This window comes from Alexandromys fortis, unplaced genomic scaffold (assembly GCF_014885135.2).
Source record: "Alexandromys fortis isolate MF-2015 unplaced genomic scaffold, M_Fortis_MF-2015_v1.1 scaffold_248, whole genome shotgun sequence".
Classification (NCBI taxonomy): domain Eukaryota; kingdom Metazoa; phylum Chordata; class Mammalia; order Rodentia; family Cricetidae; genus Alexandromys; species Alexandromys fortis.
Window position 1 is genome coordinate 1,746,235 of NW_026068118.1, and position 18,724 is coordinate 1,764,958.

An 18,724-nucleotide genomic window follows, 5' to 3' on the forward strand; every position below is an offset into this window, starting at 1 on the left:
AAAGTTGTTAACGTAATCCACCATATAAACAAATGAAAGAAAAAAATGACATGATCATCTCATTAGATGCTGAAAAAGCATTTGACAAAATCCAATACCCCTTCACAATAAAAGTCTTGAAGAGATCAGGGATGTAAAACAAACATAAACATAATAAAGGTAATATACAGCAAGCCAATAGCCAAAATCAAATTAAATAAAGAGACACTTTAAGCAAGTCTACTAAAATCAGGAACAAGACAAGGTTGTCTCTCCATATCTATCCAATAATACTTGAGGTTCTGCTAAAGCAATAAGACAACTAATGGAGATCAAGCGAATACAAAAGGAAAAGAAAGAAGTCAAAATATCTCTATTTACAAATAATATGATAGTATAGATAGGTGACCCAGAATATTCTACCAGGGAGATTATATAGCTGATAAATACCTTCAGTGAAGTGGCTAGAAACAAAATAAACTAAAAAAAAACTGCCAGTATCCCTCCCATATACAAAAGAAATTAGAGAAACAACACCTGTCACAATAGCCACAAATAATATAAAATATATTGATATAACTCTAACCAAGCAAGTAAAAGACCTATATAGGAAGAACTTCAAGTCTTTGAAGAAAGACATGGGAGAAGATATCAGAAGATGGAAAGATCTCCCAAGCTCATGGATTGGTAGGATTAAAAGAGAAAAAAATGACAATCTTACCAAAAGCAATCCTCATCGAAATTCTGACACAATTCTTTACAGAACTTGAAAAAACAATATACTTAACAAAAACAAAACAAAAACACAACTACTAAGAAAAATGGACAGCTAAAGCAATCCCGTACAATAAACAAACTTCTGGAGTGAAGAGTGATCCTAATTACTCCTAATCAATAAAAATCTGGAGTCAGATATTAGGGTGAAAGCTGAAAGATCAGAGAAGCAGAGCAGCCAGCCACCAGAGACTCTGAATCGTTAGATTGAATGGGGGCAATTCTGTCTCTATGAATTTTCAGACTGAATCTGGGTGAGGGGGATCCTGTCTCTACCCACCTTATATTCCTGTCTCCACTTCCCTAGTGCTGGCATCAAAGGTGTGAGTCACTACCAACTGGCTCTGTTTCTCTTTTAGACTGGTTCAATCTTGTGTAGCCCAGGGTGGCCTTGAACTCCCAATCTTCCTGCTTCCTCCTCCCAAGTTCTGGGATTAAAGGTGTGAGCCACCACTGCCTGGCCTCTGTGGTTAACTAGTGGCTAGCTCTGCCCTCTGATCTCCAGGCAAGCTTTATTTATCTGAACATAAACAAAATATACAACACTTGAGGTATCATCATCCCTCATCTCAAGCTGTATTATAGAGTAGAACAATAAGAACCACATGGTATCAGCATAAAAACAGATTTATCAAAGGAACCGAATTGAAGACCCAGATGAAAATTCAGATATCTATGGACACCTGATTTTTGATAAAGCAGCAGGAAATAAACAATGAAAAAAAAGTATATTCAGGCGTCAATGCATAGAGGTTTGCAACTAGATACATACCTGTCACCTGTCACCCTGCCAAACCCAAGTCCAAGTGGATCAAAGACCTCAACATGAAACCAGATACACTAAGCCATATTTCTTGACTGTCAGCACCAGTAAATGGTTCAAGAGTACAGATTACCAGCAAATGCCTTTCCCTCTGCAAGATCACAAACTGAGCTGCCCCTCTTGCTTTATCCCCACTTGGCATGCTGAATCTAACCTATTCTCTTCTCAGGCCGTCCTCCTGTCAAACGATTTCACCTTCTCTTTAAAAAGTACAGAAAGAAAACCTTCAAGTGCCTGTATTTGTAAATTCCCAGCATTCTTGTTGGGAAAACATATTAGGTATTTAAGGTTTGAGAGGTTTTTGGCTTTTGAATATCTGTAAAGGTGAGTGATCCTCTCCTTGCACCAGCTAATGTTGTATCAGCTGGCTCTGATGGCCCACAGCTTTAATGCAAGCACTAGGGAGGCAGAGGCAAGAGAAGCTCTGCATTGGAAGCCAGCCTGGTCTACAGAATGTGTTCTGGGACAGCTAGGGTTACAACAGAGAAACCATGGGTTTTTATCTATCTATCTATCTATCTATCTATCTATCTATCTATCTATCTATCTATCATCTATTATAATCTATCTATTATCTATTCATCTATTTATTTATTGGTGTGGGGATGTGTTTTATAAATTCAACCACAGTGAATGGATGGCCTTCTTTCTAAAGGTCATATAGAAAATAGGACACAACACAAGCCAGCAACAGGCTAGACACTCAGCCCTCAGCGTCTTAGAAGGTCCCCTGGGGAGGCAGCTGTGTTGCTCTTCTATAGTTTAACAAGAAAACCTTCTGGTGACGAGAAGAGACCTTGCAGCTTTCGGGCATGCCTTAGGCAAGATCAGGCCTTTTTTCATCATGGTTTTGTTTTAAGGACTTGTCTCTCTCTATTTCTATCGATTTATCTATTATCTGTCTGTCTGTCTGTCTGTCTGTCTGTCTGTCTATCTATCTTTCTCCCCCACAACACCTCCTCCTTCCCTAAATTTAAACTGCACACTGTGTTGATTAAAACATATCTTTCTTTTTATCCTACTAGATTTCTAATTTGAGAAACTATTTATGTATGTGATTATCTCAAAAATGAAAGAGGACTTAGGAGAAAACACTGAAGTATTCAATCATCTCGACCCACAACTTCCTCCTCTAACCCACCCTTCAGAAGAAGTTAAATTCCCAGAGTATTTTTCAATTTAAGAGGGCAGTGGAGGGCGAGAGCAGATTAGCAGCTGTGATTCTCTAGTAACCAGGGCTCTCTGCGTTCCTTCCTTCAGCTCAAGACGAGGATGCATCTTCTGTGTTTGCAAAAAGCCAAGGTTCCAGCGACACAGAAACCACTACAGGTCCTGATGGTGAGTGAGTTTGAGCTACCGGTGCTCAGCTATGAATCTGTGGTATTTTGTGCACATGTAAATCTAGGATTATGGGAATGATCAGATCAAGGAATCGACATATTTGGTTAGAACAAAAGTAAATTTCAAAAGCCAAAAGTGTGCTTATGTGTGTGCATATGAACAAATTCTGTTTTAAGATAACACACGTGGTTTATGGCTTAAACATTCCTCATTATATTGAGGTCACAGTGAGTCATTCAAGGTCAAGCTGAAATCTGCCTGGCCTGCTGTTATCCCTGCTCCCCCAGCATTCTGGAGCCCTCCAGTGAGCTTGGGCTAAGATTCTTCTCATACTCTCAACTGCTTCACCTCTGAAGCTTTGACTAAATACACAAGGACTCTTTCAGAGCACCTTAAACATAAACCCACTTAACTTTAGATGCCTTCATATAAAGATCCCAGAACCATGAACTTATTAACATCCCCTCTCCTACACATCCTTGCTGAGAAGACTCTGAAACGCCATTATTTGCATTAGAAAAATACCTGTTTCTGCAGACATGATTCTGCTGGGTCACTGGGGTTTGTGTTTTAAATATTATAATAAAGAGTCTTTTTGGTTTGATTAGAGAGGGGTGCTGAGCGGGATTTAGATGAATTATCCTTTAGTAACCAAGTACTTGCTGTGGGAGAAGCCAGGATAGAAGAGCCAGCAGCCACCCACAGCACAAGGGACTTTCCTTACTTTTGTAGACTTCCCAAGGCCGGGCCAGTGATCTTGGGAGCTTACTAGATAAACTAGAAGCCAGTGAGTCTGGTTGCCTTGGGTCTGGGAAGGGAGAAAAGTCGCAGAGGAGATCCCTTAACCCTTCAGCAGCAGCTTATCTCAGAGCCAAGAAAACTAGAATCCATAGGATATCAACTATGCCAAGTGATACATGTTTACTAATTTTTGGCGATACCTAAAATGATAAAGTTACATTTGTTAATGGTCTGCGCTATAATCTATAGATAAGGCATAATTTCTAAGTCAGGTTAAGAATATTCATCTCCAGTATTACTCAGTTCTTTCTGGTAAAACCTCATACTTGTTTTAGCTCTTGGCAATACAATACTACTGTTCTCATCTGCAGACACCCTCCCATGCAATCCTGGACCATAACTTCTCACTGTAACTCAACAACGATCACCGAGCCCCTCCCAGTGTGCCTGGTCTCTGATCATCACCATCTTCCACTCAGTTTCTGAGAGACGACTAATCACTTGTCTCTCTGTATCTGGCCTACTTCTTTTGATATAATCTCGAGTTCCACGGATGTCACAAATGACAGGATTCATTCCTGTAATGACAATGAGTATAACTAGTATTCCACTAGCTATGCCACACTTTCCTTTTCCACTTAGAAATTCCCAAACATTCATTTCTATTTTTTTTTTTGGATATTGTGTTGCTTCTTTCCAATGTACTGACTTTGTTTCCTTCAGGTATATATGCTCAGTAGTTGGATTGCCAGATCATATGGTAGTTTTTTTCTCTCTCTCTGTCTTCATGGAACTTTCATACTGTTCTCTATAATGACTATACTGTTTTAAATTCACACTAACAGTCTGCAAGGCTTCCCCAAGCCCATGTCAACCTTTATTATTTTCATTGTTTTTGATAACCATAATTTCTACTGCAAGGAAGTGATGTATTTGTGCAATTTTTAATCTTTACTTCAATATTCCTGTTGGACATTTTTGAGAAATGTCTGCTTAGATTTGTTGCTTATTTATGAAGTAGGTCACATGTTCCCTTGCTAATACATTTCTGTAATTCCCTCTATTCTGGCTTTCAACCCTTTTTCAGTGGTGTAGTTTACGGAGATTCTCTCCCATTCAATATAATGGTTCCATCAATTATTATTTTTTTGCTGCACAAGAACATTTTAGTTTGATGAAATTCCGTTTGTCTACTTTAGCTTTTGTTTCCTGTCCTTTTTGTGGTCTGTGCCAAAGATTCTTGCCCTTGCCAAAGTCCTGTAGTGTTTCCCCTGTTTTCCTTCCACAGTTTCATGTCTTCTGTGAGTCTTTAATCTACTTTTAGTTGATTTTTATAACTGATGAGAAAGAGGAGTCTAGTTTTACTCTTCTGCATGAGGATATCAAACACATGCTCGCCACTTAGTGAAAAGAGCTGTCCTTTGTCTCATGCATGCTCATAGTACCAACTAGACTATCTAGTAACTCACCTGTCTGTTTAAGCCCAAACCTTGGTGGTTTGGTCATTCCAGTTTTGAGGTATATTTACCACCCCTTCCTTTGTTCTTCTTGGTCAGGATCATTTTGGCTATAGGAGATTTTTATAGCTACACATTAAATTATTTCCCACTGTGTGAACAACATCATTAGAATTTTTATATGGATTAAGTTGGGGTAGTACAAACATTTTCTACTATTTTGTGTTCTCTTTCCTTCATCAATGTTTTATAGTTACATTTCCTCCTAGGTATGGGATTGATTTATTTATTTCTATTTAAAGCAGGTCACTATGGGCAAAAGCAGTGCTACATGTATGTTATTGCAGCTTGCTGAATTTAATTAGCAGTTCTACTAGAGAGGGGTCTTTGACATTTCCTATAAGTAAAATCAAATCATTGGTAAACATGGGCAACTTTTCACTTTAGGGGCCCTTTAGTTTTACTTGTAGCCCAAGTTCTCTGGCTATAATTTATAGAACTCCGTCAAATAAAAGTGGAGAGAGTATGGGACTCTTATTTCACATCTTAAGAAGCTTGTCATGTGGGTTGTTATAATCAATACTTATATGTTATGTTATATTATACAGCTATATGCCAAACAAAATTGTACTGAAAGGAACTGAAGCCTGGGCAAAGGAAGCGAGGTTAAGGCAAGAAAGGACAGAAGGGAAGGTGCTGGTGGGCAAGAATCAGAGGATTACAGTCACTCAGATGTGTTGACATGTATAGCTCCCTCCCTGAGTAGAGCTGATTCTTTGAGCCCATGGCCTGCGGACATGACTTGCTCAGGCTGGTGGGGAAACAAAGGGACCATGTGTGGAGGTACCTTGATGTCTCCCACACCCACTGCTGGGCAGCACCCCTTTGTCCCTCCTTCTCTACCACTCAGAGAGAGGCAGGAGAATGGTGCCTACTGTTCAAGTCAGGCTACTGCTGTAGTCTGCCACACAAGGCGAATTTCTTCAGGCCCAGCTCTGAGCTGAGAGCTCCCTTCTTCTCATACTTGAGTCCTGAGTGCTCACCGAGCCAGCTGAGAACCTCGGAGAGGATTGTGGTGGCGAGAGAGGGCTGGCATGAGTGAAAGGAAGCTAACTGTGTGTGCTGACTGACAAGAGACCCAGACAGAACCCTCTGAGCAAGAACTTGGATGGCAGCACTGGCCTACCAGCTCTCACAGGACTTCACATGGGTCTTGTTTCAATATATCTCATGACCAATTTGATTCCTACACCCACTGATTATCCAAAAGGACGTTTTACATGGATTTTTAAAGCTTTCCTTGCTATTGACTTTTTTTTTTTGTTTTGTTAAATCCTAAGCAGTATAATTTACAATTAATCAAATGTAATGGGCTTTGTTGTATGTTCCATCATATTATCTGCCCTGAAGAATGTTCTGTGTATAGGTCAGAAAAATGTGCCTTTGGCAAATGGAACACCCTGGGAATGACTGCTTAAGCCTTGGGTTTAGGGTACGATTTAATCCTTTTGTCTGCTTGGGATTTTCTGTCTACGTGATTTTACCATCGCTGCAAATGCAACACAAAAGTCCCCAGCTGCTGTGTTAAGAGGCCAGCTATTCATAAGATCAGCTTTATGTATTTAAAATTTGTTCTCTTGCAGAATTGACCCCTTTGTCATTCTGAAACAACCCACCTTACCTCTTTTCACTATTACTAAGTCTTTTTATCTGCTGTATGATAGCTAATTGTGCTTCCTCTCGAACCCCCTGAGCATAGAGTAGTTCCCTCCATATCTTTGTCCTCAATCTACACATACCTTGAGTGGTGAGTTAAGTTTCTTCAAAGCACTATGTAATTTGGTCATGTGTTTTATCCCAATCAGTAACTGTGACATTTACTTGGAAAATTGATTCATTTACATTCAAGGTAAGGTCTTTCTTCAGCCACTATATAAATCATTTCCTAGCTTTCCTGTACTTCCTTTCTCCCATTCTTCATCTTATAAAGCAAAGATAATTATTTTCATCACACTTGACATAACACTTATAAAAAATTTTTGAATATATAATATAAAGAATGGAAACAGAAGGGAAAGTACATACTAACAAGGAAATGGTCAAGTATGGTGACACACACCTGTAATCTCAACTCTTTGGAAGTCGAGGCAGGGGGGTCAGAAGTTCAAGGTCATGCTCAGCTACATAATAAATTTAATCCATCCTGGACTACATAAGATCTGCTTTTTAAAATGGGAGAAGAAATGATTGCCTATTGGTAAAGCAGAATTGTGGCAACAGATTGCTGCAACCAGCCCAAGCCATGTTAGATGCTTTAGAAGTTCAGTACCCCATGTCGTTTCTTTGCATTGGAGACCTTCCAGAGCTCTTAGTAGCCAAACCTGGGAATGAGAGATATTAGCTTTTTCTCGGTTTCAGATTATATCCTGGAACTCAGCCCTGAGCTGCTAAAACCCATCACTTACTACTCCGCCCTACCCTCAGTGATATGACCGTATAGCATACTAGGTTCATTTAGTGCTGAGCAAAGCAGTCCACACTGACACTAAGCCGAGATGTGCTTAAGTCTCATGGTAGCAAGGACCTGCACGGTCGCATACATCAAAGAACCACATTTCAGTTGGTATTGGTGTGAGCCAAAACACCAGGCACAGTCTATTCCCGGTGCCAGGACAAGGCTGGGACTCTGTGAACTGGCTTGTTAAAGCTGCATTACCTGAGATCTGAGATAAATGGTAGAGACAGTCCCTTGGCTAGCAAGGCTGGCACCAAGCTGGGTCACATACAGAGAGATTTTCCTAGTCACAGGAAGGGAGCATCTCTGCTATCAACTGCCAAAGCTGGACCCAATGCAGACCCAAAGTGGAGTCTATTCTTGGAACCCACGGGTCTCTGCCTGTTGTTAGAGTTGATCTAAAGGCTTTGAGCTGTGGCGGAAAAACAAGATCTTCCCTTTCTCCCGGGTCCTGGGCCAAAGTACAGCAGGAGTGATCACAGGGTCCAGACAAATCCTGTTGCTAGCTTGCTTTCATACCTGTCTTCCCAGCAGGGAGAGTTCTGTTCTCCACTCTGCTACCATAGAATTAAGGAGGCATTGTAGAGGTAGTTAGCTACCAAGTCTGATGTAGTTGTAGTGACTCAGGACCTGAGCCTACCTGGTCCCATGAGACGGGGCAGGGTGGGGCACAGGGCTTTCTCCAGCACCAGATTTCTCTGTGGCTAGCTCTGCTCTGTTTCACATTTAAGGCTTGACCTTAATTATACATCCCTCTCATAAGCAAGAAACACCTCCCCATGCAGGGCTCTTTGGAGTGAAGGGAAGGAGGCCACAAATAAGTCTTTACCACCTGCCTGCTTCAATGTACCTTTTCAATTGTTACACTAGACCATGAGAGTGACATCTGTCACCCCATTTGTGAGAGTGTCATCCATTAACCCATTTATTGTCACTGTTGATGTGGCTGATCTGGATAGCCAGGCAGATGCCCCCTGCTTCCCTCACAGCGCCATGAACATCCTCCCTGAAGCTGTCTGCTTCCTCATGAGGAAGAACAGTTTTCCATCAAGGGTAGACTACACTCCCCTGCTAGGGCCTCCAAACAAAGTCATTCTGTTAAAGTGAGCGCCATGGTCTTTCAGCGGATCTACTGTTCCTGTAAAGCTAGTGGATGAGCTGGTGATCAGCCCCACATTTCTCCACCTTTGACGGGGTAAAAGGGAAAAGTAAATTACCTTGAGTCGACAATCACTTCAGAAATAAATCAGCCATCAGGGGAGGAACACGGTTGTGTAAAGGATAGAGCAGGCTTTTCTCCACCCCATAGGTTGGCCATCACCTGAACGGCCCCCCTTAACTCTAAGACCTCTACTCACGAGCATTCCTGACCCAGGAGATGCTCCAAACCACCTCCAAAACCATGGACATGTTTCCTTACTACTTGTTCCCAAAGTAAGCTCTGAGGATGTCCAGCCTATGTGTTGCTCCGTGAAGAACAAGACACCAGTGTGTAAAATGCTGAGTTTTCACCCGAGATACTGTGGAGACCTATAGACTCAGCAAGAACTTCTTTAATATGATTTAACATTACTTTTCCACAGAGTTATTTTATCATGGAACACTTTTTATAGAACATGTATTAATAGTCTGGAGGCCTTAGTGTCTTTTGACTAGAGGCAGGAACAGAAAACGAGTGTTTCTTCCGTGCTTAACCCTGTACTCTGAGAGGGAAGCCCGTGTGCCAGGTTGAACAGTGCACAAATGTTTCTTTGGCTGAGAGAACTGTTTCATCTGGTGAGTTCACAGGCAGAATTTGAAACGAGATCACAAATAATTAGGAAAATGGTGCGGGTCTCAGGTAAAGGAAGAGAGACCAGTGTTTTAAGCCTGTAACCCTGGGAGAGATCTTGGCCATCCAAGTATCTGTGTAATATGGGACCCAGCATCCACCATTATTCCATTCTTTTACTCATTTATATTCTGAAAGCAAAACAAGGAACTTAGATTGTTGGTTTTGTGCAAGTAAGTGAAAACTTCCCAAATAAAAATAACTAGAGGTTAGAACAGTGACGGTGTTGGTGAGTACTGTCTGTGCTTGGCAGGTAAGCCGGATATGTGTAGTTAAACATCCCTTATTTGGAGGCGGTTGACATAAGAAAGCTCACTAGGAGCTGGGTGTATTTCTTGGTTTCTTACAAATTGAAAACTGATGACCACCGGCACTGGTCCTGGACATTTTGCTAGAGGTTATGTTTGCTGGCCAGGGATTTGAAATCAGAATTTTACTGTTGTAATTATCTGTCATTGTTTCACGTGTGTGTGTTGCTAGGAAATCTACTCATGACTCCAGCATTCAAGGCAAGCATTCTACCAACTGAGCTATATTTCCAGTTCCCCACTGTCCATTTCTATATTTATTTTCTTAGCTTACAATATGGGCTTTGGATAGTGAAAATCTCATTAAACTTGCTGACCCTTGGAAATTTCCAGAGTGGCTGCTTTGGGCCACTTCTGGAGAAAGGCAGTAATTATGCATTCTATTTTTATGCAAATGCTCACATAGACTGAATACAATCAAGTAAAAGGCACATGTGTGGCTCATCTATCTCGTGGCATCTATTGCCTGCTATACCCATTGGCAGTTTGCAGGAACTGTTTTGAATTGTGAAATTGAAAACAGCGAACTAAACAGGTCTGTCGACATTGCCACTAAGGAGGGGACCCTGCACCTCTCTGCATGTCAATGCTCTGCTTTTCTTTGTTTTCTCTTTATTTTCTTTAGATGTGTATTAAGGCCTTTGAATTTATTTATTTAAGGATGGTAATAAATACACGCAGCCTGCCAAACCACAAATCTTGCATGAAATGACAGCTCAGCTGAGAGGAGAATGAATCCTAACCTCCTGGTCCCCGCTGTCATGAATAAATGAGAACAGAAAAGGCATAGATAGGAGATGGGAACGATTTCAAACCGGAGTGGCCCGTTTTCGTGCGTTTAAGGGTTTAGGTTTGATAATGATTGCACCTTTTCTGCTTACAGTTGAAATGAACAGCCAGGATGACAACGTAAATGAGCCAACAGCGTGTCAGCAAGAAGATTTCCAATAGGTAAGTTGCCCCCATGGAGGGATTTTTTCGGTTCATGAGCCAGCCATAAGGAATAGTTTGCAAAGGGTGTGTTGTCTCTTTGCTTTGTCAAGTCCTGGAGTGTAGTTTGAACTAAACTTTGGAGATTTGTAAAACAATACAGAGTGAAAAAGAAAGATTACCCCTTGAAACTTGCCATCCTTAGTAAAACGAACAAAGAATCAAACAAAAAAGGATAAGCTGTGGTATACTTAAATCTTGGAGCACTTAGATTTCCTCACTTTGACTGAAAGAATAGCATTTTCCCATTTGTCTTACCATTTGCCTGCCAGAGTGATCAAATTACTTCAGTGACTTGAGCTGATTCCAGAAGCATCCCTTTTCTACAATCATCATACTGTGTTGTTTACTATATCTGTTTTTTTAAGTGTAACACTAAATTTTTACCCAAGAGAATGTATAAAGACATATAAATACATGTTGACAGAAAAGCAGGTGCCTAAGAAAGCATACTAACTCCTGAGGACACACACATCTGTACAGACAGACATAGCCAGAGTCCATTGAACCCGAGGCAACACCCCGGAAAATAAAAGTGGTAAGCAGACCACACAGTCTACATCATATCTAGAGTGATAAACAATCGATCAGCCTTTCCCATCCCTGGAGAGGGCTGTGGAAAAGACAGAAAAGGCTGAAATAAAGAAGTTAGCCTTACTATTAACTGAATGTTTCAAAACACCATAGAAGAATGAATTGGGAATGAGTGCAGAACACAGCTAGTGCCTTGGTTGCCCTCTTCACTCCCTGGGTCCTCCTGATCTCTTCACCCTGCCACAAAATCACCTTGCACAGTACATGTGCTCCAACATCACAGGGGAATGAAGGCTCAGACCATAGGAGAGAACATATCTATCCTTTTCATGACAATCTTGAACTTCATGGGACCAGAAAGCTAATACCATTTTGTATAACAGGAAATTGTTTTTTAAAATACACATTCATATACACATGAGCTCATAAACATTTTAACCTTACCTATGTATATCAAATATCCTGTGAAGTTATAGGAATTAATAGCTATAAAGTTACCATTGAAAGTAATGAACTGTGACAAAATTTAAACAGTTTATACTCTTCCTCAGTGTTTCCTGGTCTTTTATTCTTTAGCTGCCAAAAAAACCCCTACAACTTTTGGATTTTTGTCTATTAATTTCTTATGTAATCAGTATCCAGATAAAGTGCTAGTATAGATCCATTTTCCTTAACCAAAAGATGCATGGAGGTTTGAGTTCTTCCAACTCCAAATTCTTTAACGGTGAGCATGCAGCAATTGAATCTGTGAACATAGTAGCCACCATTTCTTTCTCGTCTGCTTTTAAATAGCTCAAGCACTGCTCCTGGCAAGCATGATGGTGGTATTCTGGTTCATACAGATCTCAAATATTATTTTTTAAAATGACTCGTCAGCTACTACCACTAAAACAAACCATCTCAATTAATAAGGCATCATCTACTTTGACTTCTCTTTAAAGTGATAAGGGAACTGAGACCAGTACACGCTTGTTAGGTTGCCTGATTTTACTTCACTGGTTTTCTGAACTTTATGCCATTTGTATTTGATGCATACTAGATAACTACTTTGTTTGTCCATATATGCTGTCCCCACATTGACTGCTTCAAGAAAACCATGAATTTAAAACATTTTTCTAAAAAAATGGATATGTAGAAAGCATGTAGAGACTTTCCTTGTTATCCTTAAATAATGCAGAATGACAATTACAAAACATTGCATTATATGAAGGATTTTGATCATCTAGAGGTAATTTAAGTTACACAGAAGGATGTGCTTGACTTTTATGCACACACCACACTGCTTTATATGTGATACTTGGACACGCATAGCTTTAACTATCCTTCGGGATAGCTGCAATCTATCATGGATACTGATTATAACTTTCATTTCAAGTTCCCCACATCTTCACAGCCTTCTGCACTTTGTGATGTCACATTTTTCTTCTTTTAGCAGAATCATGGATTAGACCCTGTTCTTCTACATCCCTGTAATAGTTTACTTACTCTCTATAGGAATTAATTATTAATTACATCAAATATATGCTAATGTACACTACTATTGGGGTTAGGGATTGCATAGAGCTGTTACCCCCCTGAGTCTCCCCCCTTAGTTTGATGTACATTACTACTGAAATATCTCCTTTATAAAGTTAATATAATCATCTGGTACAAAAAATGTGGATTAACTAGAACTTCTATAGAGGGTTAGTTGGCATAAAAAATGTTATAACCTTGCGTTTTCAATTACTCTGACCAAAATCAATGTATAAGGTAGAAAGGCTCATTTGGACTCATGCTTGAGCAATGGTAGGCGCATCAAGACAGGGAACAGATTATTTAGGTTCCAACCAAACTTTTAAGGTCATACTCACAAAAATCTTTAAAAAAACTGAAGCCAATTTTTTCAAGACTATTATACTTAGATGAAGGAGGTAAAAAGCCCAATGCATTTAGCATAAAAAATGACCATTCAACATTATCAAACTTAATTTTATCCCAGGAATGCAAGGATGGTTTGATACATGCAAATCAATAAATGTAATGACATTAAATAGTTTGGAAGATAGAAAGCATATGATCATTTCAACATATTAAATTCTATATGTTTTAGCAACACTTCATGAACCCTCTATTCCCATCACAAATATTACACCTTCAGAAAACAGACATGGCCGGCATTATACCGAATGGGGAAAAAATGAAGCACATCACCTAAGCCCAGTATATCACCACTTTTCTACAACTGGGACAAAATGCCTGTTAGAAACAATGTAAAGGAAACAGTATTGGGCTGTGGCAGCCCAGTTTTTGATGATGATAGGAGCTTATAAAATGACCTTCTCATAACTGGGAGCATCAGGAAGCAGGGTATTGGACCAGAATTGGGAATGAGTACAAACTTGGATGAGCTGCTTCCAAACAACCTGCGTCTTCCAGATAAGCCTGACTGGCAATGGTTCCACAACACCCCAAACTAGTTTCAGAAACCAGGTACTCAAGGACCTTAACCCCATGATGAACCTTTCACCTGCAAACCACAAAGAGGACAAGCATTCATCATCACTCTGTACTAACTATGGGTACCATGATTGACTGTGTCCTTTCTTAAACTGCTGCATAGAAAAATTTCTTCCTCCTTTACATTGTTTCTAGCTCAGCATTTAGTCACAGCAATGAGAAAAGCAACTAGTAGAAAACCCAATCACAAAGCTGGATCAACAGCAAAGAAAACCTAACCATATGAAAACAGAAAACAATAACAAAAATGTAATCCAGAGGAAGAAAAAAATCCAGGTTAGAGGCATGGCAGTTTTTGCAAAGTCAGAATCCACCTGCACCTGTAGGTGATTGAAATTTGTCCGGTTTTGTTTTGTTTTGTTTTTTTTTACCCTGTACAAAAATTAACTAAAAGAGGGATCAAAAACATAAATGTAGCATCCAAAACTATTTGAGCAAAACACTTTATGTCATTGGTCTGGGCAATGTTTTTTCTGGATAGGATTCCAAACGCACAAGAGCAAAAGGAGCACTTTGTAAACAGGATTACGTCCAAGAGCGAAGCTCCTATGCAATCAACATAATGGAGAGACATTGACAGTGGGAGGAAGCATTTGTCAGCTGTATATCTAAAAAGAAGAATATCCAGAGTAGAAACCAAAAGACTTAAAAGCAAATTTTCTACTTAATAAGAAAATGACCTAAATAAACACCTCTCAAAGGAAATACCAATATACCAAACCTCATTCAAATGGATGCTATGTTCTTGGTACAGTCTAAATATCTCACAATAGAATGGATGAAAATGGGATTTCTATACACAGGGTCTTGACAGTCATCATTGGAGAAGAACAAAATAAACTTAAGAAGCAGCATTACAACTCACAGAAACACTATGCTGAGTGAAAGGCACTTCTGTGATCCTATTTGCAGAGATCTCATGTGTAGAAAGTTCTAGGACCAAGAATTGTTGGTTCCAGCAGGGTTGGCCTTGACAAAGGGATATTTCTAGAATCATGAGGATTTTTCAGATATGATAGTGTCACGGACTAAATATGAATATAAAACTAGAATCAACAGAGTACATCTGATTAATACATTTCCCTGGAGGTGAACTAACCTCAGTTTTAAAAGTCTAACTAAAATGACCATAGACTCTTCTGGGAAAGAGTCTTTTGAAGTTGTCTCTGGGTGGAGGACAGCAGATAGGCAACAAGAAAGGTCTCATCAATGCAAAGCAACATAATATACGTCTTTATTTGCATTCCGGTCCCTAGAATCTAGACTGTGGGAATAGTCGGGAAAGGATGGACACATCAAAGATAGATTGTTCAAAGAATTCTTTGAACACTTGAGTTAATCGTCCCCACCAGCTGAAGCAATGTGTCACGTGGCCTACATTAATCAGCGGTGATTTAGAAGATCGTTAAAGATAGCAGGTGCTAGCAATTACAGTGCAGATAGGTAAAGCCCTTTGATAGTCAAATAAGCTCTTGCTAGGCCTGGCTGAGGACTGACAGTTCATGGGCTGCATTAAAAAAACTATTCCTTGCCTAGCCTCGTGAAGACGCCTAATCTTTCATCTAACAAACCGTTTGTTTCTCTTTGTCTTCCTCAGGGCCACAAGATGAAGCTGAAGCAAAGGAACAAAGAACTGAAGCTAAATGACAACCCTCAGCATCGCAAGGCCTGGCCCTGGGGGACTTGGGAAGAAGATAGTGTGTGCTGTGGAAGAGGGTGGGGGAGGGGGGAGGCGAGTCCGAAGAAGGAAGGGTCCTTTGCTCTAACACCCCAGCTGCATTTTGTTTTGTTTACCTACAGAAAAAGGAAACAGGAAAAAATTCAAAAGGAAGAAAGAAAGAAAAAGGAATAAGAAAGCAAGCTTCCTCCACTTGTGAGAGGCCCCATGCTAAGGCAAACTTTCAGGCGCTCCGTCCCTTTCATTGCTCTTTTTCTCCTTGCCTCACCCTAGGGTTGGTGATAGGGATAAGACTCACCTGTGTCTCCTGGCCCCTGTCTGTTTTCTTGGTTACCTCACAAAGCTGGTCATAGAGTGATTTCTCCCAAGAGGGGGTGGGGGGGAGGAAGGTGACTGACAAGCTTCAGGCTAAATTTCAAGAATCACCAGGCTCAAAATTGGTAAAATCTACAGACAGAGGAGGAAGGATAGAAAAATGTTCGGAGAACACCTTGAAGAGGTCTGAATGAGGGGTTCAGAATGTTTTAATCGGGGTTTAATGAAGAAGGTGGGACCTAGCAGCCACCAGAGTCTTCACCTCCACATCCAGGATGTCTTGTGCATTCCCTTTTGAGGCTGATTTTGAGCACAGCTTCTTTGGTTTATGAGGTCTTCATGGTGTGCTTCCATATAGAGCCCATCACTGAGATGTGCTCCTTCATATGCAATGGGAAAGGGTATTACTATCATAAAACCTAATAGATGCACTTGCTCCATTTTAGGACCCAAACAAACCTATTAAATAATTTCCAAAGTTCCTCATGAAATCTCTACTTTTCATAAAAGAATATCCATGTTGAGCCAAGGTGTGTTAGCCCACAGAGGTTTACACTTGAAGTTAGCAGCCCTAGGAGCCATTGCTTCCAGTCCTGGCTTACCTGTCTGCTCATGCCAAGTTCAAGAATGATTTGATAGATCATCCACTCATCCAAAAGGTAGTTAGAGCTATTAACAACTTAAGAAGACAGTGGAATAGAGTTAGCTCAAGCAATGAAGACCAGAGGAGGCCGGGCATCATCCCAACTCTCTGTCCCAGAACATATGGAAGTTCTCCCACTACCTCCCTGGCTTCCAAAGACATGGTAGTATCTTTTGCACATCACCTGAACTCTACAGTACTATAGACTTGGCATGTTTATGTTGCTGTTCTTAACAGAAGGGGTATGGGAAGTGATACCACTTTATAAATGTCTCATCCAGCTCTCTAGTTTTGTCCTTTCCTGTGGAAAACTCACCTTATCTTCCTATGACCAGTTTCGGCTGTTCTGAATTAATTGCCTCTTCCAGATAACATATTTTGTATAATAGAATAAGTAGCAAATCATACATCTGCATATGTTACCTTTTAACATCTCTAATTTTCATTAAAGCAATTCAACATAGCAACAAGGCTATTTCAGCAATTTCATGATGCTACCCCATGGCCTCTCTTCCTTCTACAGTTTGACATGAAAGCACACACCTCTCCATTACACACTGTTTTCTAGAACAATACTTTCTCTAAATAATTGAAGAACGGATGCCATTCAGATACTGATAGCTTCAATGTGTCTTGCCACCTTCCTAGCTATTTTACAAGCACCCATCATTTTTAGGACATGCCTGACAAAAGAACCAAGCTAGGAGGGGGTTTCCTCAGAACTTCCAGGGGAAGTACTGCTGGGACCCCTTAGGGGGCTAGAGTGGACAGCAGGCTTCTAAATGGACAAAGGCAAAAAAGGGACAACCAGGACGGAAGGGATCCAGCCCACCTTTCTCTTTATTACCAATGGCAGCCATTTGATGCACTCATATTGCATGGGTTAAGAAATCGGAGGAGAGAGTTCTATGAAAACTGTAGAAAAAGGAAAGCACTCTTGGTATCTAGGAAACAGAGAGGGGGGAGTCCCACTCCTGCATTTGCTTAGACTTCTTTTTATGAATTAGACATTTTCATTTTTGCTTTGCCGTAGATTTTTGGTTGCTCTGTGGCTGAACGATTGTATGCTTTAAACTAAATAATGCAGTTAATTCACACTTCAACAATGAAATATTAAAATTTTAGCTCTGGGCCAGCCTGAAGACATCACAAAAGAGGAAACCCTTTGCCTGCTGGCCCTGGCACTGCACAGGCTGTGCAATGCAGTCCATGTGGGAAGTAGACCAATTCTTCCACACATGAATTCCAGCCAGGCCACACGACATGAAGGGCAGTGGGAGGATGGGAGGAAAGTAACCCTGTTGTTAGTCATGTTTGCACACACACAGTTGAAGTAGGCCTTCGACATAGAGTCCTAATTAAAAAGGTACTCGCTGCAGGCTAGACAAAGGGGCTTTTCCTCTTGCTGGTAACTATTCAGATGATGGACAAGTCTTCTTTGATAAAAAGCTTACAAAGAAGACATCCCAAGCCCTGTCTATGACACCGAGTCACATATTAATCACTGCAGCTAATTGTAAATCTTCCTATGAAACTCTGCAAAGCCTCTTTGTGAATTAGTCCAGTTCTGCTTGACGCACTTGGTTTGCAAAGACATTTTCTCTGTATGTGGTGCATGTCGGCTGTGCTTTGAACAACAACAAAGTTAGCAGAATACGCTCAATATATTTTCTCGGGAAATAGGGTTTTTATCATATGACTCATTAAGGATTTGCCTTACCCTGACATTTGTGATATAAAGGAAAATCAGGAGAAAAGTACTTTTCTTGAACAAGATATGTTTTTACTTAACGCGAATACATGTCGTCTGTTGCTTGCAAGGAAACAAAAAAACCAAATGTCTTCTGGTAATAATAGGGTACCACGTGCCTCTTTTGTTAAGCCAGTCTTGACATGCTGGACAGCTTCTGAGTCTGTTTGTCTGTTCTCATCTGTGCCACACACTATGATACTTAAATGACTGTTGCCTTCAAACTATATTTGTTAGAGCAGAGTGCAAATAAACTTCTTTGAGAGGATAATGTGGAATTCATGTGTTTTGTGAAATTTGTTCTTTAGCCACAAGCAAAAATCCTGCGCTCATTTCATACTATTTGGTTGTAAATAAGCATATTTAAAGTTACTTCTGTAAATTTACTTTGACTCAATGATTTTCTTCTAAGTTTTGTCCATGTTTTTCAAACTACAAAGAAGTAGACATGATAGGCACACATACCCACAACAATGTTTTCTTTATACTAGATAAGTCATTAACTTACTCACATAGGTTGATGAGCAAAAGGCAATGGGTCCAGCT

The 18,724-nt window shown here is 40.3% G+C and overlaps 1 protein-coding gene across 1 annotated transcript in view; it reads left to right on the plus strand.

Moving 5' to 3' along the window:
- The window catches only part of LOC126490199 (ADP-ribose glycohydrolase MACROD2-like), a 1,491,479-nt gene extending 1,475,991 nt beyond the window's left edge, over window positions 1-15,488 (plus strand). Inside the window, exons 16-18 of the mRNA XM_050124928.1 lie at window positions 2,837-2,914; window positions 10,653-10,720; window positions 15,390-15,488. Coding sequence (XP_049980885.1) covers window positions 2,837-2,914; window positions 10,653-10,720 — 146 coding nt within the window. The 3' untranslated portion in view covers window positions 15,390-15,488. The remainder of the gene's footprint in view (window positions 1-2,836; window positions 2,915-10,652; window positions 10,721-15,389) is intronic.
- Window positions 15,489-18,724: the final 3,236 nt, after the last annotated feature.